Source organism: Spea bombifrons, chromosome 7 (genome assembly GCF_027358695.1).
Source record: "Spea bombifrons isolate aSpeBom1 chromosome 7, aSpeBom1.2.pri, whole genome shotgun sequence".
In the NCBI taxonomy this organism is placed as follows: Eukaryota; Metazoa; Chordata; class Amphibia; order Anura; family Pelobatidae; genus Spea; species Spea bombifrons.
This window is the reverse complement of record NC_071093.1, coordinates 43,471,251-43,492,768: the sequence shown is the minus strand read 5'-3', so window position 1 is coordinate 43,492,768 and position 21,518 is coordinate 43,471,251. Positions and strand designations below refer to the sequence as shown.

The 21,518-nt window shown below is 37.0% G+C and overlaps 1 protein-coding gene across 1 annotated transcript; it reads right to left on the bottom strand.

Annotated features, from left to right (window-relative positions):
- Positions 1–426: 426 nt before the first annotated feature.
- MEIOB (meiosis specific with OB-fold) lies at positions 427–9,896 on the bottom strand. Its single transcript, XM_053472023.1, has 12 exons — positions 9,818–9,896; positions 6,752–6,883; positions 5,737–5,809; positions 5,251–5,446; positions 4,604–4,704; positions 3,988–4,040; positions 3,426–3,521; positions 3,011–3,112; positions 2,606–2,759; positions 1,511–1,697; positions 981–1,067; positions 427–643 (listed from the first exon to the last, which is right to left on the bottom strand). The coding sequence occupies exons 1-12, from the start codon at positions 9,894–9,896 to the stop codon at positions 554–556; spliced, it is 1,350 nt and encodes a 449-aa protein (XP_053327998.1). The 3' UTR covers positions 427–553.
- Between the last annotated feature and the right edge of the window lie 11,622 nt (positions 9,897–21,518).

Sequence of the window (21,518 nt, the reverse complement as noted above, 5' to 3'; positions counted from 1 at the left end):
AATGTTCTCCACTAACGTGGTAATGAATTTGGCCTTGAGGTGATTCTCAGGGTCACACCGCCTTGAGCGGATTCTCATCTGGTGCTTTTCTTACTAGTAAGACGTAGCTGAAATCACTTCTTGAGAACAGGTGACTCCATTCTGATAAATCGTGGCATCTCAAGGTTTTTACGTGGACCAGTAGTAGTTCTGTTGATTTATCACATAGACTACATAAGTCTCAGGATCTTCTCTAAGGTGGGAACATTCATTTATAAAGGTTTTATGCATCAAAGAAGATTTTTTATTAATTTTATACCATAACATCTAAGCAATCAAAGAAAATAACATAAAGTTTGTACTTTAACAATGAAAACACACAGAATGCTGTCTGCATTATTAACAAATACACATTTTTGGGGTGCTATTCGTAGCTAATTTGTGTAACAGCTGATACATACTTATTGCAAATGACTTATTATTAACATTGTATTGTGCCAAGAAACCAATTCATAAATAAATTAAACCATTTGGATCCATGAGAAAAAAAGTTTTACTTATTTTCTTTTGCCTGCTAGTGTCTGCTCGCTTCGACTGGATCTGCTATTTTGCAGGAAAGCGCTGTAACTCGCATTCCGTTTCTGGAATTTGTAGATAAAAATACCTGTGAAACATAAAAACCTAATTTATTACAAAAAAACCCCACAATAATAAAACAATTAGAATCATCTAGTTGTTATCTGTTGATGCGCCTCTGCCCATCTTGACATATGCTGGTAGATTGGCTTTAGATATTAATTTACAAAGCGCTGCAGGATGGAGCAGCATTTCAATCAGGTGCGTATATTCCGAAGCTTTCTAGAATATATTAGTTGCACTTGCAACATGGAGCCGCAATATACGACTGTGTTTAAATCTTAGTTTAGGTTCAATGCACGGTCTTTAGTAATGAAACCGAAATTGAGTGTAATGTTGTCAAATATATATTCAGCCATTCCCACCTTTAAATAGATTTTGCAACGCTCCAACAGAAAATTCCATTTCAGCAGGGTTTTCTGGTCTTCCGTTAAATTGAAAAACCTGTCTACCTAAATCAGACATAAAGAAATTTCTTCAGAAAATCATTATTCCTTAGACCGGTGGGAAAAAAATATTGATAGGGAGGAGATGTATAGGATGCCCCTACATTGTATCTTATATATATCAAATGCCCAGAATACAGCAAGCATGGAACATACACTGCTGTGATATTACATCGATACAGTGCTGGTAGACTCTGAAGCAACATTCAAATAGAGAAGAGTGGAAATCAACGACAGAATGGGCACTATACAAAATTATCAAAAACACGGACACACGTAAACACGTATTGGTGGTGCAAATAAGGTCATCCATTCAGACGTGAAAAAAGGGGATTTTCACTTAAAGCAGCGAAAAGTGTTCTTTACAGTAAGAGCAGTAAAGATGTGGAAGTCACATATAAATAAGTATGAATGAAATTAAGAGTGGGAAGTTGGAAACTGATATTTACCTTACACGAGAGCGTTTCCTCAGCTACGCTACCAGATAAGATGCAGGACAGCGTACCCGTGTGATCCGTAACGTCCACTTTTAAATCCAAGCTTGTTATCACGGTTTTTGGGTCGGGGGATAGGTCGCTGCAGAAGGCATATGTGCAGCCCGCTGTGGGGTCTGGTATGATGTAATGACATTGAGAGCTGCGAGAGGCGTTAGAGATGTGAATATATTTCATATAAACTGTCACCAAAGGAGCTCAGACATTGTGCATGTATAATCCAGAATCACATTTGGTATACTGAGATGCATGGGGTCTTCTTCAATAATTGCTGTACATTTACAAACGAGATCAGAGATTGCAAACCTAGCAAATCCCATCATGCTCAAGTTAATCTGGTACACTTCAACCAACCAATGACAATTTCCCATATAGACCCAAGGCACCCAGGTGCACTAGCAAAACAGAAGTATGTCCAGTGACAGCTCTTCTGTTGTGTCAGGAATACTATGTGCTCACATCTCTTCAACATGGGATAGGCATAAGGCTCTTAAATTGGAGACCGACGACTGATCTTTACAGTCTTTACAGCAGGAAAAAAGGGCTTGGCAGATGGTCTGATCTGCCGGCAAATTCTATGTTCCTTACTTGAAAAATTGTCTCTGATAAATAACAAAGTAACTGGAAAGAATATTCTCACCAGAGATACTTCTTTGAATTTCTCCCAAATAATTCCTGCACAAAAGGTCTTGGTAAATCAGAAAATAGACACGATATTTATACAACTTCATTGTGAGCTCATAACAACAAAGCCTTTCATTCTCATGTAGAATCTTCCCTCATTGCTTGACAACTGCTAACATAATGGCTGTTGGTATCATTTATTATTATTTGTTTTTATAGCTCCATCATATTTTGCGGCACTGTACATGGCTAAACAGCGCATAACATAACAATTCGGACATACAGAAACAAAAATGTAAAGAGGTCACCTGCTCAAAAGAGCTTACAATCTAGTACAGTTTACGGTATATCGGTGTATATATATACCATATATCACATATTTACTACAACACAATTCTATGGTGGGAAAATAACTTACTGACTTACCATCTATATCGAATTACTTTGTGAGTTTCACAATCGATATTCAGAGCAGATATGTAAGCAAACACTATGCCGTAGATGGGGTCGTTTTTTCCCAGGCTGTGCGAGGCTCGCTCTTTTATTTGCTGCACTGTGTATACATCTCGTATAGCCTGTACTAAGGATTTCAAAATACAGTTAGGGTACGACAGGTATTTAAGAAGAGTAGATGATGTCTGTAAGAATCACACTTTGCCACTAGGTCGCACTATGCTATTGTCCATTAGCCGATAGAGGCTGGCAGGCGTTTCTATAGAAAGGGTTTTCATATACTAGACTAGAACAGAAATTCTGCACATCTGATTCAGCATGTGACACTTTTGCAGAATAACTCTTGAGGTGTAAAGCTGTAGCAATGTTTCCACTTACAGTCAACAGAATCTTTTGCAATATCTTCATTTTCCTCATCAAGCAATCCGGTTTCATTGCAGTCTCTTGCATAATTTAACAAAGCTTGTGCTTCTGGTGTGTCTTGTTAAAAAATAATACAAGATGTAATGATTTGTATCTTTCTGTGTTTCTTTTTACATAAAAGTTAATTAATAAGTTAATATATAAAATGTCATGAATAAAACACACGTTAATAAAGTTCAAGACAAGTTTGTATGTGTGAATACAAAAGTAAACATGTACAATTATTATTGCTTGATGTATATAGCATTGTTATATTCTGAAGCACAGGACAGCAGTGCATCACATAATAATTTGGAATTCCAGAAATAAACGCTGAGGAGGGCCCCGCTCTAAAGATCAATAATATAAGATAATATTGGCGCTAGCTTACCTGGATTGGTTGTAAATATAGTTTTGGACACAACTGTTGCAACCATAGTATTTCGGAAGGCATCGTAATTTATTCGTATGTCTGAAGCAAATAGAACTAAATATACATGTATATAAAAAATGAGTCCATAATATCGATTATATAGTTAATCAATGTTTACCTGCAACGATAAACTTGGAAAACACAGTGAAGCCTGTTTACAAAGGGGAATGAAATCCAAATAGACATGGACATTTAAACATCTCTTTATTCTGCCCTCTTTTTTTTTTACCAGAAGAATAACTATTGTTCAAATTTATTACCCACATGTACGCAGTAATAGCATTTACTTTACTATTGTTATATCAACAGGGATCCAGGAGATATGACTGACATGTGAGTTCCAACATACCTCATCAGAGGTGTGCATGGCCGTCCCTGCTGTTCAGTAAACTTGCTCACACCCCATTTTGGTTTCCACTATGCTTTCCCGTTAACTGGTTTGCAGATTATTACCCCATTTATCACATTCTAAATGTATCCGGCGATCAAAATAATCCATGTGATGGAAAACACATTATACCTGTTTCACGTGGTATCCAGGTCTGTGCTATTTGTATAGATTCGTTGTCCCAGCTAAATATACAAAGAACACGGGGTAACATATAGGCATCATCTTAAAACATTGTAAGTAACCCACTTTATTCTACAAAGGATGGGCAATAATGCAAAGTGTACTGAGTTCTTTTCTTCCTGATCCCTTTCAAACCACACAAACTATTGGGGCAAGGTAATGTACTTGTGGTATTATAGAAGTGGAAACCCCCCCTATCTCTCTGCATTTATCTCATGCACAGCATTTTAGCTGTTTTAGCATGTATATTTATTGAGCATTCTACTATTTTTATTGCAATGAAATACCAGGAATATTTTATATCACCTTGTAAAAGCTTAGGGTATTTAAATTGTTGGTTGACACAGCGCGCTACCAGCATTATTGCCAAAGACAGACAGTTCATAATTTTGGGAAAATATTTAAAAATCGTTAACTTGAATATAAAAGCAACTTTTATGAGCTTGGTATTGTCAGTTTAAGGAATACAAATGTAATGCCAGCTTTTACTTGTTTACTTGTTACTTGCACAGCCTTGAAATGTGATTGTAATACATTTGTATTTTAAATAAATGACTCTACTTACCATACCATTGCAAAAGAAGAAACCAAATCATCAAAAAGCTTTACTTCGCATCGCTGACCTCTTCTTTTGTCAGATGTGACAAACCCTTTTACTTCACCAACCTTAAGAGGAAAAAACAAACTGAATTATGAATTATATAGAAGGGTAAACTACTGCTTAGTTAAAGTTCCATAAACACACATACATAGTGCTGTGAATGGATAGACAGGCAGACAGATAGATAGATAGATAGATAGATAGATAGATAGATAGATAGATAGATAGATAGATGTAATATAGTGTTTTCAGGCAGCTGCATATTAGCCACTTGTATGAGTTCTCACTCTGTTACCGGATCCCAAACTACTAGACAAACACCCTGACAATAGAATGACTCAGTCTTAATCACTCAGTTGGACTAATAAAAGTCAATGGAGGAATAGACTTTATTAGCATTGCCATAAAGCATCAACTCAGTGTGGTGTTTGACCCGGGAAAGTCACCCAAAATATCACATGAATGACAGCAATGGTGGCCTCTAGGTCTGCAGATAAAGGCTTCTCCGCACACTCTAACCTAAACAATCTTGGAAACTTTACAGCAAGCTCACAGGTTCTCTACACCACATCTCATTTTACACAGAATTTGCAATGACCCAATAAACCTACCGATCTCACAGCTGCAAGAATATTAATGATTTTCCTATTTAGGCTCTGACCGTTGGCTACAATGTCACCCAAGGAATAATAATCCTGTGGATCTTTGGTAGGTAGGTGCACCAAGGACAGTAGAGCGTTGTCTACTTCAAATTTGGAGCAAATCTTGACCAAAGAATGAACTTCGCTAATTAGCAACCTGTAATAACTAAAACAAAAGAAAAAAGTTATTTTACGTTGAAAGAGGGGTCTCTGTCATAACAGCCTTGTCATGTACATTGTATCCAATCAAAATGCTACATAAGCAGCGCGATGAGACTCATAAACATATTCAAAATGCTATCTATCACTCCTGATGTTGTGTAAACATTGTAGGAGATGCTGAGTATTCGATGGACAATTGCCATGTGTTTTCAATCTATTTTTTTAAATGCATTTAAATGGAGGGAAATATTTATTGTTCCCGTGAGAGCTGGGAGAAAGGACTATATAATTTACCTTGGTGTTGAGGGATTGAATTTCTCTTCTTTCTCTACATCTTTTGTTTGCACAAGGGGGTTTTCAATAATAACTAAAAGGGAGAGAAACAAATGGATGTCACTCACGTAACTTGCATGTTTTCAACTTATGAAGCAGGCCTTTCAACTACAATGTTTACAAATAAAACATATGTTCTTATTACAGTCTAAACAAAGTACAATTGGGTTGCAGAACACTAATCAGGTTGTCACGCAGTCTTTGAACCGTTTGTGAAACATTTATATGATATGTGATGGGAGGTTCAATTACCCGATGTCATGTTGGCTTTGTGTACCAAACAAATCTGAGAAGAAATGAGTTACTCTTTAGAAGTAATTGTCGCCGTTGTTTTCATTCATGCTCCCATATTTATGTGCATTGTGTCAGTTTATGGACGCAGTCAAACAGCACTCTAGCAATTAGTTTATGGAGATATAAACACAATTTACGGACTTTATCTTCAAATACTCACGTTAATGATCTATATAGATTTTTACCCTTTTAGGTGATATTTTTAGTGTTTCTTCTTTATTGTATAGAATAATATGGATACCATTTGTGTCCATTTTTTTCTGCATTTCTGGCCAGTGACTTTAATTTGAATTCTGGAAGTCCTCTCTTTTGAATGTGATGGCAGACAAGAACTGTTTACTCCATCTAGTCCATCATTCCATGTTTCTTGCTGTAATGACTCGAATCCTAATCAATTGTTGGTGTCGTCTTAGATTCAGGAGTCATATGCCTATCCCGTGCATTTTTAAATTTCCTTAATGTATTAATGGCTACTACTTCTGCTGCGAGGCTGCTACACTTATCTACCACCCTCTCAATAAAGTAAAAAATCCTTACATTAACCCTAAGCCTCTGACCCTCTAGTTTCCAGAATGCAGGTGAATGTCTTTTTCTTCTGTGTTTCTCTCTCTTATTACCTGCTGTTCCCAAAAATGTGGGTTTAAAAGGCTGGACAGTAAAAAAGAGGTATATCAAAACTCACCACAGTCTCCAACCTGGAAGCTACCAGAAAGAGATCTTATATAATCCTCTCTGCCCCAGGCCGATGCATTTATGAAGAATGCTGGAGAATCCCTTATGGTGAAACCAAATGTGTACCTTTCAGATCCAATATCTAAGAAGACATTGTTGAAAGAAAATCATAGGGATGACTATAACATAAAAGTATAAAACATAATAACATATATTAAAAAAAATAATAACATGTATGCATAGCAATAAAATATACTAAATAATAAATATTATAAATATAATAATAATATCAGCCATAAAGTGTATGGTGAATGTTCCCATTTTGTTCAAGTTCAGAATGTATATGAATTTCATTTATCACAATATTTGATGGACTACTTTGGAATATGCAAAAAGTAGGAGGTCAGAAGAAGGACATAACAAAAACAAAAATACCCAAACCAAATAAAACAAAATTCAGATAAAAAAATTGTCTGGGCTCTTTTAAATAAAACATGTCCCTGTCCTCCTCTTAGCCTCTTGTCCCCCCTCAGCTTTTATATTCCACTTCATTCCTCCTCTCTTGTCATCTGCCCTCTCTGTTTTCTTGTCTGCTTGCCTATATATTCATCATATTGTATGCTTTATTTCCATTACTTTTACTCCTAGCCTTCTTTCAGCCTTGTTTTCCCCACAAACGGTTACGGTTACCCATCAATCTTTATCCTGATTTATCCTGACCCCCAAAAAGTGCATCTCCCTTTCTTAGATGAAGTACACAACCTTTCAGAAGTGTAGGGTCCCTTTTTTTAAAAAAAAAAGAAAAGCTAATTTATTTTCCTTAAAATAATTTCCTTGTCTACATATATATATACTTCAATTTAAGACTTAATTTGCTGTTGACTAATAGGTCTATTCATTTGTTCCTATCACTTTTCCTGTAATCTGCCTGTTGTACCCCGTTTTTCATTGGCCCAAAGCAATATGTTCAACAGAAAACTTTTTCCAATTAATGGAGTTTAATGAATGTATAAAAAACCATTATGGAGCAGTAAAAAGAGGGCAATCACCATGCCGACAAATGGAATGGATTGCACAAAAAAACAAAATAAGCCTAGAAACCATGACACAGCTGGGATTCCAACAGTGTGTATATAAACACACATCAACCAAAGTAAGATTTTATTTCTTAATTCCAGTAAGACACAACCATTGTACAAAAAATGGCCAATTATTGTCTTACGAATAGATGGTATAACCCCCATAATTACAAAATATATCTAAAGACACATCGAATTAAGTGATTTGTAGATACAAATTAAAAGTAACCATATACATTGCTCCATGGCCATTAAAAAAAAGAGAGAGAGAGAAAATCGCAGTGGCATGCAGCTCTTAAAACGCTCCAAACTAATGAAACAAGCTTAACTTTTTCTGTCTGGAAATCCTTTGACATCTGTTTTGCCAATTACCATGCCTATTATGCGCTGAAAAATAAAAATGGTTTGTGATACACAAATAAAACACAGATGTACTTTGAAAATTAGCTTTCATGGTCTCGGACTCCACAAGTTACACGTATTTCAGAAAAGCAATTATGTAACTCTGTTTGTTCCGCAGAAGCCTGTAAATTTGTACCTTGTACTATTCGATTTTATGGAGACAGAGGCTGGTATTTGCAGAATGTACAGAGCTGCTGACATTTATTTTTTTACTGCTTTGTGAAACCATTAATTTGGACAAAATAGGGAAATATTAATGGTTGTCGTTTTCTAACCTGATCTAATTTCCTGCGTAAGTCCTGAAATTTATAGTTACCTGTAATGTTTTCCGCTGTTGCTCTAAGAGACTTTAAAGTAAAACAAATGTCGTGACCATATTTAAAAGCGATTCTCTAATTATCTCTGTTCTAGAGATTAGCGAACTAATTTGCACATAATATTTAAGAAATACCTGTTTTGCATTTAACTGGGGCACAGGTGGGCATTCAATGAGCTCCATTACCTGCACCCCGATATTTCATTCAAAGCATTGGGGGGCAGTGGTAAGAATGAACCCTCCTACGATGCTGGGGTTGTGCATCAGAGTGCCCAGGCTGCATTGGGCCCATGTGTATTTATCTAGGTTCCCTTGGGGTAAATTCATCACGCCCCTCTAATACCCCAAAAATATAATTTCTCAGGTAATAACTCAATTTCATTGCATTCAGCTCACAAAGAAATGAAGGGGTTATGTGTAAATATGATTCACATTTAAAGTGGCCTTATCACTTTTTTATATTATTTTTATTATTTAATATTATATATATAGCACCATCAAATTCTACAATAGGTGCGTATGCCCCCCCAAATTCCCCATTTTTTTCTGGTTCTTAAATGATCACTTTTTGATGTGAACCAAACTTGCTAAAGAAAACGCTTGATTATATTAGGCGGCTTGGGATTCTGCCCGCAAAGAGGCCATGACATCACTTCCTGTGATGTCATAATTCTCCATTACAGAATAGTTAAAATACATAAATGTAAGATTGTGGAAACATTCTGTAGAATTGAGGGTGTAAAAGAGCACAAACTGGCCTTGTTTATGATAAACACGTCCATTGCTTGAGACAAAAGTGTCAAGATTAAAGCCACTCCATATAACCTCACTGAGCAGAGGATCTTAAACAGGCCAAAGGGGATTTAATGGTGCCGCTGTACACAACTGTTGAGGAAAATTACTAGGGACAGCTAGAACAGCTCAAATTTTGCCATCAAGTCTGGAAAATACCAGACGTCCCCCCCGCTGCATTATGACTTTTTTTTTTTTACTATGGTGAGTCTTAGCAATTATCTGTTCAGTCGGCAATTAGGAAGATACAAAAGGTTCTCTCATACGCTCAGACAAAGGCTTGGCGAGCCTCTTAGATGCGAGGCTGGGTACCATGACAGTTCTGGATAGCATCGCCAGCATCGGTTTTCATCCCCCGCGGTGTAAGTATAGACGGGATAACAATTAAAGAATTGTGATCAGAGGAACATTAGTACCGCTGTGGGGGAAACACAGTGACAATGCGACAATGAGATGGAACACCGCAGGAATGGAGAGAGAGCGTTACTGATACCCACTGGGCGGGAGAGATTAGGGTGCAGGTCTGAAATGTTGACAAATCTCTGATCGAAATTAGATTGCGCCATCTTTGAACCTGCAAAGATACAGAAGACAAAAAAGGAATAGGATGAGTGATGCGCCTGATGAAGTTCTCGGTTTGGTTTTCGTTTCCATATAAGTGGTTAAATCACTAGAAATGAATAAAATACATTGAAAACCTTCAGTGAAAAAGTGATGAGGGTATTTAATGTAAAGGGTTGGCTATGATATCACAAGGTGACTTGGGTAATTTAATGGTATTTGCAATCAATGGCGAAGCAATTTAAAGCCATACCAGGGCCGTAACTTCTGTGGGCAGGCTGGACTGGGGACAACGAGGCGGCCCTGGCACCTTAAGGCCAGCGGCCACCGATGATGTAAGTGTGGCCAACAGCTCCCACAGCGTGCATACGGGTATATTCAGCCGGTGGCTGCACGCTGAACGTGTATATGGACTGAAGTCAGCCAGAGGCCCACTGAAGATTTGCCCTTGTTGGCCAGATGACTAGTCCGGTACTGCCTGTGGGGCAAGAGGGGCAGTTGCCCCAGGTGAGGAGCATGAGCAGTGCCTAAATGCAGCTTAACATGCGCAGTGCCTGAATGCAGCCTACCATGCTCAGTGCCTAAATGCAGCTTAACATGCGCAGTGCCTTAATGCAGCATAACATGCACAGTGGCTTAATGCAGCTTAACATGTGCAGTGCCTTAATGCTAAATTAACACATGCAGTGCCTTAATGCTTATAATCAGGGGGAGAGATGGAAAGTTTTGCGTATGGATCATCTGTTGACATCAGGTCATCCCCATGCGTTATGATGTAATGCGCTCTCCAATGCACTGGCACCAAGTTCCTAAAAATGCTTAATATGGCTAAACCGGGGTAACCTACGTATATAAAATAATGTTTTTCAAACAACCTCTACATTTGCCAAGCTTTTGCTTATATCTTGTATTAATCTCCATACCAAGGGCTTTAAGGGCTAATTAATATGAAAGCGCCCATTAAATTTCAGGTAAATGCAGAACTGCTATGAAAAATATTACATTGTGTCTAAAAATAAAATAATGTCTATACATTTGTGTTACATATAAATACATTGTTTCTTTGGTTATTGCATAGAGATACAGACAGTCTTATGTTCCCTTTTTTGGTGCTATTTGTACAATGAATGATAAGGGAAGTTCCAAAAGTTTTAATATCTAAATTGCTTCAGGCCACCTCAAAAACACCGAATTCCATTAAAATGAAAGGGTTAAATAGAGCCAGACGAGATTTGGCGCCATAATACTGTACAAGGAATGAGAGTATTTGCACCGTCCGTCTGAAGGGTTAACCTTCTCCCTGTCACGCATGGCAATGCTCGTGCTTTGTATTCCCCGCTCTTTTCCCAGCAGCCCCCCGCGCGCCTCGTACGTAGATGAATCCCCCGCCCACCGCTCTTCTGCGTCACGGGATCCGAGCGCGGGAAGCTTCCCTTCCTCAATCTCTGACTTACCTCACGAAAAACCGAGAGACTGTCATGGCGTCACTAAAAATATACCATCTAACTACAGCCTTGGGGTAAAAAAGACTCGGTGTGCGTTTTGAAAGAAGCCATTTAAGTGAACCTCATAAAAAAAAGGGGAAAAAGCCTTAATGTTTGTCTACAAAGCTTAATAAAGTTGTTAATTACAAAGACTTTCTTTTGATTTTTATTTATTGGTTTTATTTCAGACTATACCTGGCTAGACATGGAATTAAAGTAACACTAAAACCTTACAATAGCGTTAATAGGAAAAAAGAGGTAATTTGTTTAAATAGTTCATTGTTAAAATCTTAAAACTGATTCACTATGTATTTTTAATTTTAAAAAATTACCTCAACAAAGAAATTTTTTTCCTAAAGAAAAATAATTATTTTGACCTCTAGAGGAGGCTGATTAGAAGGTTATTGTGCTTTCAGCTCCTCGGTGCGGACCTTTTATTACTTCACTTAAAACACAGAAAATTGTTACCACCTGCACGTCGTGATTTTAATAAAAAGTCATTTTTAATTATTTCAATGATGACAAATGGCTAATGCGCTGACAGGTATTTTCATATCCCACGTTAAATATGTGCATAAATATAAATTTTATCCAAATTGCCTAAATTATATATATATATATATTCTTGGATTATTAGTCAAGATTTCTTCTGGATTTACTAATTCATTTTTTTCTTTTTTTGGGGAAAAGGAAATCTTTCCTGAAACACAGGATTCTCGTATTCAAAATACTCAAAAGTACATATTTAACATTTTGGGTAATTGAGAGAATTTAAAAGAATACTAATACCTACTAAAGATATAAATGCTCATTTTTAGATACATTTTTTAAGAAAAGAAATGTAATTTCCCCCTTTCTTAGCAGTGAAGCTCTGCCTCTGATTTATTTTAATTCATTAATGTTAGGTTGGTTTGCGTCATTCATTATAAAGTGACTGGATTTTTACAGTGAAATCTATAAACGTAAAATATTTCTTTTAATATGAATATATAAAGGAGAAGCAACGCGAGACATTGACGTATCTATAATAAATAAAGCTGAAACAATAAACATATATATATACATATATATATATATATATACTATAAAGAATTGTTCTTACAATCAATAACAATGATAGTATTCTTATTCTTATTATTTTTTAATTCACAATGATATTGTTTAAGGGTTAGTTAAATGTACATTAGCATTTTTGGGCTTCTTTCTTAGAAAGTACCCATATAATGGTATATTTTTTTAACAATACATACTTAATGCTTTGTGTTTTTAATTTATGGAACCTGGAAACCTCTTGGAGCTCAGAACACTACGTTGATGACATCACATCGTGCAACATCATTGCGTGAGTATCACGTATTGCTGCAAAGGCAACCTTATTTTTGGCAGTACAGGCCCTCATGACATCATTGGCCACAAATGGCGACGTTCCAAATGGAAGCTGGATATTTCCAAAGAGGCTGCAAATTGCAGTTTTATTTTCGGAAAATATACAGCTTCACTCAAGAGGCACCTTATGTCATCAGATGATGTCATTGCCCTGTTTGGTCTGTGGTCTGGCTGAAAGAGGTGAAGCTGAAATGAGAGCCTTCTAAACCCAGACCCTAGGTACCCTACTGATTACACAAGCAACAAAAAGCCCCCCATGGGATTTTTTCATAGTCCCATTAGGTGGCCCATAAGGTGTCCCCGTACCATGGGTTAAGATACACTGTTGGCCATCACAGTCTTTGTGCCGTAGATAGCCTGCCACGGTATCAAGTTGTTCAATCCTTTGAGTAGAATGTAACTGCCTTCTATCTCTTCTTAATTATAGTCAGCTGAATGGCTAAGTTACTCGTACAGCACTGCAATTTTATTTCATTAACCTGACACAAGCTATTCAAATGTTGCAGGCATTTAATGCCCACCGCTGACACACAAGCTCGGTGGGAAATAAACAGTGATGACTGAGCGCTGGAGATATTTCAGGCAGCGGCGTTACAGGTGCCGAGGCAGCGACAGACGGCCACATTGTGTTTGAGGCTATTCCGTTTCAGGAGGCTTTTTACTGACCCAGTGAGTAAGCCATTGTTCGGCTTTCTGAACAATTAAATACGGCCGGTATTGCAAACGTTGCAGGCTCACAAGCTAAGCTGTAAGGTTTGTATGAACATATCGGTGGTAAAGGCTTTTATGATGGAATATTGCAAGTTTCATACGATGTAAAACTTAGATCAGAAAAAGGATAGGGAGACATTGGACGTATGAATACTTCAAGGGACCAGGAATTTTCCACACAAAGTTTATGGCTGTTTTATGCGTTTAGTAACATTTAAACACAGAAACATAGAATTTTCTGGCAGATCTGCCCCATTCGGCCCCCATCTAGTTTAGATTCATGAGCCCATGTTTCTATATAAAGTCAGTATAAGATCAGACCAATACTATGTTCCAGCGCATGTTAAATATTCATTGCATTACTAAATGTTATTTTTTACACAAACCAGTATGTGACCAATTCCCTTATTCCATGTAGTTTCACTCTGATTCTCCCGCAATCACTCATGGCTGTTAAGAAAAGTCTGACCACTAGAGGTCAACCTTAGAACCACAAATAAGATGTGCGGATCTGACCGGCAACATCTAACACCCGTTTATCAGATGTGTGTGGAATATGAAGGAGTCAGTTCTATACTGTGTGAGACTCAGGGGCAAACCAAATCTGTGAAAGGTTTGAGCAAAGACCCTGTAACCAGTGTAACTGAAATAATGATGGAAAGTCCCAGATGGGCGACATATTTAAAAACAACAAGTTCTTGGCATAACTCTTCAATTCTGATTTTGTTTAGTTTATCTTATCCATTTTTTTCTTATGCCTTGGTTGCTCCTCTGCAAATACTGAGCTACTTTAAGGGAAAAAACCTTGTTGTTAATTTAAAACACAATCAAAGCATTAATTATAGTTGAGCTGTAGAGGGGTTCACAAAGTGATGTGTCTATTACACTTCAATGCAACAAAGCCTTAGAGGATGTGTAACCGAAACACATTTTCCATGCTAATGTGGGTTTCTTTATATATATTTTGGTATTTAGTCTCAGCATAAAACTTTTATATTGATAAAAATGTAATCCTCACTGTGACCATCACTAACCTATTGCTATTTGCTGTGTGAATGTTTTCATTTTAAGTGCATCATATTGTGTGTAGGCCACCTAATTCCTATATCTGGGAACTTTCTAAATGAGCCTATCCAGAGACTCTTTAAATATTAACCATTTAATTGCCCATCAAATGTGTTAATTAAGTGAGCCTAATACAGGTCCCCATGGATACCTTCACATGTCATTATTTAAAGATACACTTGTTTGAAGCACCTGTATTCAAGCAGGGATATCATCCAAAACATAGTCATAGCAAGAGCACCAATTGGGAGTCATATATGATCACAGCAGTGTAGAATAGAAAGGGGTCAGCTCCAGACTGAGTGACCCTCAGGATCTCAGGATACACAAGCAGTGACTTAGAGAAGACAGGCATTCATTCTTCATACCACATATTCCTCACTTTGATCAAAAGGAACCATACTTTATTTCATATTGTTTTTTTATAAGTTAAGACCTGGCTGGCATACTATAAAGCAGCTTTTGTTTTGTGATATACAAAGCTATAAACTCAGAATATTATACCCCAGAATAAATTTCAGATACTAGGAACCTCTTAATAGTCCTCTCTTCTTGGTTAAGCTATGTCTAAAAATATTGAAACCAGGAGAATTCACAGTTACTCCTTTTAGCTCCTTGTCTGGGAGCAGAAAAGTTATTTCCCGTTGTACTACTGATAAAATATATGGTTTCATTTACATTGCACTAATTCTTTTTTCCGTAGTACTGATAACCGGATTGCGACAAGACCTCTGTCTAGTCTTCCCCAGACACAAGCAGAAATGAGCGTGCATGCCTGATTTCATACCAAGAAAAACATATTAATTACTAATAGTAAGTCCAAGTATAGGCACGAAAGTTCTGTTTCAGGATAAAGCATGAGCCGACGTGAAAATTCAGGTGCTCGTAATCCCATCGCTTGCAAATTGGTCACTTAACCTCACGCGTTCAAAACGCCTTTTGCTTTAAATTGGCAGCTGGAGAGGATGAATAGGTACTTGGATTTGTTTGGTTCCTGTAAATTACTTTTTTAAATAAATGCCGCTGCTGAAAGATATACACTTATCTTAAAATATAGCACAATATTTATATTTCCAGGCAAATGATATTTGTTGCTTTTATCATTTTCGTTTTAGTTTAACTTTAAATGGTATTATGTCCCAAAAGAAATAAAATACATTTACAAAAAAAAGGATAAATGGAATTCAACTTAAACATTCATTTCTGTCAAAAAAGACTTATTAAACTGGCAATACTGCTTTACTGGTCAGTAAGCAAACTGACATTTGAAAATGAAGGGATGACCTTTCACAAATCTGCTACACCAATATATGCTTTAACCTTTTTATTTTCCACAGATGACCTTGTCCAGTGAATAATCAAAATGAATTGATAGAAAGCTGTTTAATCATTTATGTGCAAGACAGGTATGTAACCCATTGCTGTGGTACCGAAAATAGTATATTCTGAATACTGGTACTGAAAATATGTGTACTTTTTGTCACGTACCTACGTTTTCTACATATATATATAATATATATACAGAGTATACAGCGCTGCAGAATCTGCCGGCGCTTCATAAATAAATGTAATGTAATAACTTAGTATTGTAGGATCTTATGTTTAAAATGTGGATTTTTACCCTCTGTAGCTCTGGATAGGCTGGCGCTTTATAAACTGATCATAATTTTATTAATAATCCTAATTATTTGAAAACTTTTGTAAATGGTCCGTAAGTAATTTGTCAAAAGTAATTTATCAAAAGCAACTGACTATGGTTCATACTGTTGACTTCTTCAACCATATGTGAAAATGGAAATTAAGCAGTTCCCAGAATTTGCTATTTTTTCATGAACATTTTCTCAGAACAAAGACACAGATGATAATATCGTTAATACAATTCTGACAAATTAAACCTTCAACAAAAAATATGTATGTATTAAGTTAAAATGGAAAAGTAGCAAAAGCATTTTATATTTCAAAGCCGCATAACTAGCATGCATGAATATTGCCATATCTTGTTTATTGCACTATAATTCTATTTTTCGATCCTCCCAAAAATATGTGTTAGAGTTTAATTCTTAACATTACACAAATCATATACAAAGTTTCCTGTATTTGTACATCTTTATTGTTCATGGTATTGCTTTCCAGAGTTTTACTGATTTCAAAGATAGAACTTGGAGGCCAATAGACTAGATGGAAATGAGCTCCTCAGTATACTGTCAGCCTCTAGATGCTCGTACAAACCTGGGCATGGCTGGGTAAGGCCGGTTTAAGTCAATTGAGGTCATGATGAACTCATGCACCAATTTGCATTGGTAAGGAAAAGAAATCCCTGTTCTTGATCAAAATGTTCTTATACAGGTTACAGTATTCTAACACCATTTATCTTGATAGATATAACCCTACATGGTTATATCTATCATAAAAAAAATGTTCCTAGAATAGTTCATCTGGCTTCTACATCCTACAGACTTCCCCTTTGATTTTTTGGCTTCATAATTATGTAAAAGCCTTTTCTTAATAATCAACCATTGACGGTAGCTTCTCCAAAGTGCTTTCTAGAATCCATTTATATCACTATGTTCCATACGAGTAATTACAAGTTAGAAATCTTTTCTTGGATGGGGAAGATGCTGTTAACAGAATATAATATGTGTTAGGTCAATAACCATCAAGATTGCTGATTAGACATTGTTGTGACCAGGCTCTTTAAATCATCTCGATGTGGCATTCATTAGCTTGATACATGGACCACTCATTATATGCTGCCAGTAAGGACGATCATTCTGTCATTACACCTTCTGTTCTTTCTGATTTGATGGGCCTCTGCAGTCTGTCCTATGCAATATTTTTGTTGATCTGTGTAAATAAAAAAATAAATAAATACAAAATACCAGAAAATGAAAGTGAAATGAATGGGTAGGACACTAAGATGTATCATTCATTCATCTTCACTCATCCACTTGCAGCCTGGTAATAATTACTACGATTTGACAAGAGGTGCACTAAGGGATGACCTTTCCGTAACAGCTCACTTGATGATCATGGCTGATTGCCTTGCACAGATGGCCAGGGATACTTTGTTTCCGTTGGATTATTTGCTTTAAGAAGAATAATGTAAATACCCATTATTCATCACATGCACATTATTTATGAACTCGTTTTCTGGGCAGATGTACAAACGTTTGATTTTTCTGCAGTACATGTCGCTCAGTTAATGACCTTGAGTCGCCTGTGTTCAGCGTACATGGTTGAGAACGTGTAATAAACTGAATAGTGTTAATGAATGAACTTAGCGAGCTGAATTAGGTTGTTTGCTCTATGAATGGTTTAGCATGTTCCCCATGGAAAAAGTCTATCAATTATTTTATATAAACAGTCTTGTCTATGTAATGAATAAGCCATTACACAAAGCATGAAGACCATGGCCTAAAAGATCTAAGGATTGGGTTTATATATTTAGGGAATATGATTCAATAACTAGGCTCCATAGGCTTCAAAGAAGGAGTACTTTGCAATGCTTTCTTCAAAATAAAAATAACACCCGAGGTAAAAACTGCAGCCCTACAGATGCCCTCTTCCTCCATGGTCCGACGATTCTTGCTACCGATTGGCTTCTTGAAGCAGCCAATCAGTGCTGGAGCTGACCGGATTTGAAAATGACATGCAGGAAGATGTGTTTGGGGAAAAATGAATAATTGCAACCCAAATTAGATTCTGGGAACACCATGAAAATTTAAAGGGAGCAATTTAAGCGCCAATTCTGCCGTAACATGTTTGCCGCACAGCACATTTGAGGGTGACTCAAACCGTACATTTGTTCTTTTAAAAGCAAGGAGTATTTTAGCTTAACAGCAATAATTCCAGTAGGTTTAAAAAAAGTCCACAAGATAGTCTTAGATGCTCATAAAACAAGTATCTACAGGAAAAGCCAGCACTTGTTTGTGTGAAATTACAGGAAACGGCAACATCTAAACATAAAGTTTCATAACAAAAAAGCAAGTTCTACAAAAGCCCTTTGGACAAAAAGGGCAGAATCCTTTACGCCAAGTGAACTGCTCTTGCAACAAGCTGGCCAGTGATCAGCTGGCTGACAACATCTTTTAAAAACCTTGTGACTTTTGAAGTATTCCAAAGTCATTTCTCTAATTATACAGCAAAACTAAAGTGACAGATGTTTTGTGCCTCTGAAGTGCAGCAATTGTGCAGATGTTTCACATGTGTAGAGAAAGAGTATTATTTATTGTAAGGGAACAACAATCAACCACGGAGAGCCGCAGAACAACAAATCAACCCCAGGGCAAAGATGTTATGATGACAATACCTTTGAACTGACAAGAAACTGCAAACAGCAAATAAGAGAGAAAGGGGAAAAATGGCTTAGCTTTTAAACGTCTACATTTATTTAAAAAAGGACGATAGTCGTGCAAAAATATATACATACAACATGAGAAATGTGTTTTAGAACTGCATTAATCTGATATATATATATGTATATATATCACAGGTGAAATGTAACGTATACACATTGAGTTGAATTCTAATTCTTGTTTTATGGGCTAAAAACATTCAGGCTTTGAATGCAATGTATATGTATCCTGGGCAACGTCTAAACACTTTTAGGTAAGCTATGGACTAGTATAAAAGAAGAGAAAAACATTTTGTGAGGCAAGGCTAAAATTGCAAATGTACTATATTTAAACAAAATCAATGAGTAAATGTTTTGTTTTTAGGAATTGTTTACTTATTTGGCAGAAACAAACAGTGGTGATTCTACTCTTTAGGGGAAGTAAGCCCGTCCTCAGCTAAGCGATCTTTTGCTAACATATGGCATGTCATTTTTACAGTGAGAGGTTATACGTGGTTAGAAAGAACATTGGCGTTCAAAAAGGTGGGACCTGCTTTCCACAGGTAACTATAACCTGAAACACAGCAGGGTTGGTCTGGGACAATCCCGGAATAAAGAGGGTAAGTCCGGGAAGCAGTTTTCAAATAGAAGTGGTAGTAACACACTAGCTCACACTGTGCGAGCTGCATAGAAGACGGGCTGGAGCTTTGCGCAGGGTGAGATGTGTCTTAGTGTCAGTGTCTGTTGGTGTGAGTGTTTGGGTGTATTTGTGAGTGTCAGAGTCTGTGTTTCTCCTCACAATTTTCTCAATTCTGTTTTTCTCTCTTTCCTTCGTTCTAATTTTTACTCCTCCCACCCTCCTTATTTCCCTTCTCTCCTTTCTTCTTCCTCGTTTATTTCTTTTCTCTCTTCCGTGTTCTTTTCTCATGTTCCTCTCCTTTTCTATCTGTCTTTGTCTGTTTGCTTCTATTGTCTCACTCCTTCTTCTCAAACGTCTTTCATTTGTTTCTTCTCTCTGATGATCAAAAAAAAAAAAATCTCTAAATTATAAAACCACGCCCCCTGCCACACCCCTGACCACGCCCCTGGCAGCAAGCCTTCAAGATTGTCAAGGAAATGGCTCAGCAAAAGATACAGGGGGTAATTAATGCTACCTGAGGTAGGAAGGGCCACTGCATATGCGTGTTGCTCATAAATGAATAGTATTTTCCATTTTTAGCACTTCCACAAACAAATTCAATTACATATCTATGACTTAGCAATTAACTAATTAACACGCTTACCCCGTTTCACTTAAAATACTTTTTTGGGGGATCCCATGACATAAGCTAAGCTGTGTATCTGCATACGTAACGCATTTGATTTGCAAAAATGATTTCTGTTGATAAAAAATGGACTATAACATAAAGGTGCCTAGGGTGTCATTTTATGCTTGACTGCACCAGTATTTTATTGTCGTTTCCTATTGATTTTTTTTGATAGTTCTTGTCCAGCGCCGCTTAGTCGTGTACACATTATCAGCTACACTTTCTCCTGAAAAGTCACAGTATCAATCTATTTATCGCAATCAGGAATAAGATTAAAGCACATTTAGGAAAAGCAAATCATTGATTCATGCCTTCATAGGCCACGCAAGGCAGAACCGCTATTTCATGAATTATTTTAACCTTAAGCCTTAGCGATCTAATGGGGTATTAGTGGAATTAACTATCCTGTCAACATAACGATAAGCACAGAAAGCAAAGATAAATCAAGGAGGACATTAAAAAACTGAAAAGGGAGCTGTCATATATATATATATATATAAAAGCAAAATAGTACTGGGGCTTTTATCAAGAGAACCCTCAACACATAATGTTAGGACTATTCATAGTCCTTAGCCACACCATAAGAAGTAAGTGCAGCCGACGGCTGGATATGCTGGCTGCATGCTACTTTGTATGCTCATGTAGTACAGTATGTAACCGGGCCTATCCAGCCGTGTCAAATTGGGTTAGGTGTGTGGCGCTCTTGACCAGTGGCTCACCGGGTATCTGCCCAGTGTGCCAGATGGCCAGTCTGGGGCTGCTAGTTGCCACTTAGTTTAGACCCTAGTTTACAAGGACATACAGGGCTGGGTCACCTGGTGGCAGGTAGTGACTTCTTCAAAGGCTAAAAAGTTGGACAAAGTGGTTTTAGCTTCAAAACATCAGTGCATATGAAGAAGGCACCACTAGAAACAGGAGTACCTTAACTATAATGAGGTTACACGATTCTTTCATTATTCTATTCAGTCTTCCTGTCATTAAATCCAACATAGATGCTTTATTCCAAGTCCAGTCGTTAGTGGAAGAACAGATTGGTGTTTACCGATATTTCTCCCTTACAATACCTTGACGTCTGACGTCCATGCAAATCTTATTAAAAAAAAGTAATTCCTGCTTCGAGTTTTCCCATCTTCTTCTTTTTCAAACAAAATTTGAACTTTCAGTGTGTGCTTGTAAATTCATACCCAGTTCCTCTGAGAACCGTGGTATTTGTAAGCAGTGTGGGACCTGTTTTATTGTTGAGTAATGAATTTGTTTGCTGTTATGTGAAATGGAGAGTTTTTGACCTCTGCCAGACACATATGAATGAAATGATTGAAACAACATGTACACGATGTGGGA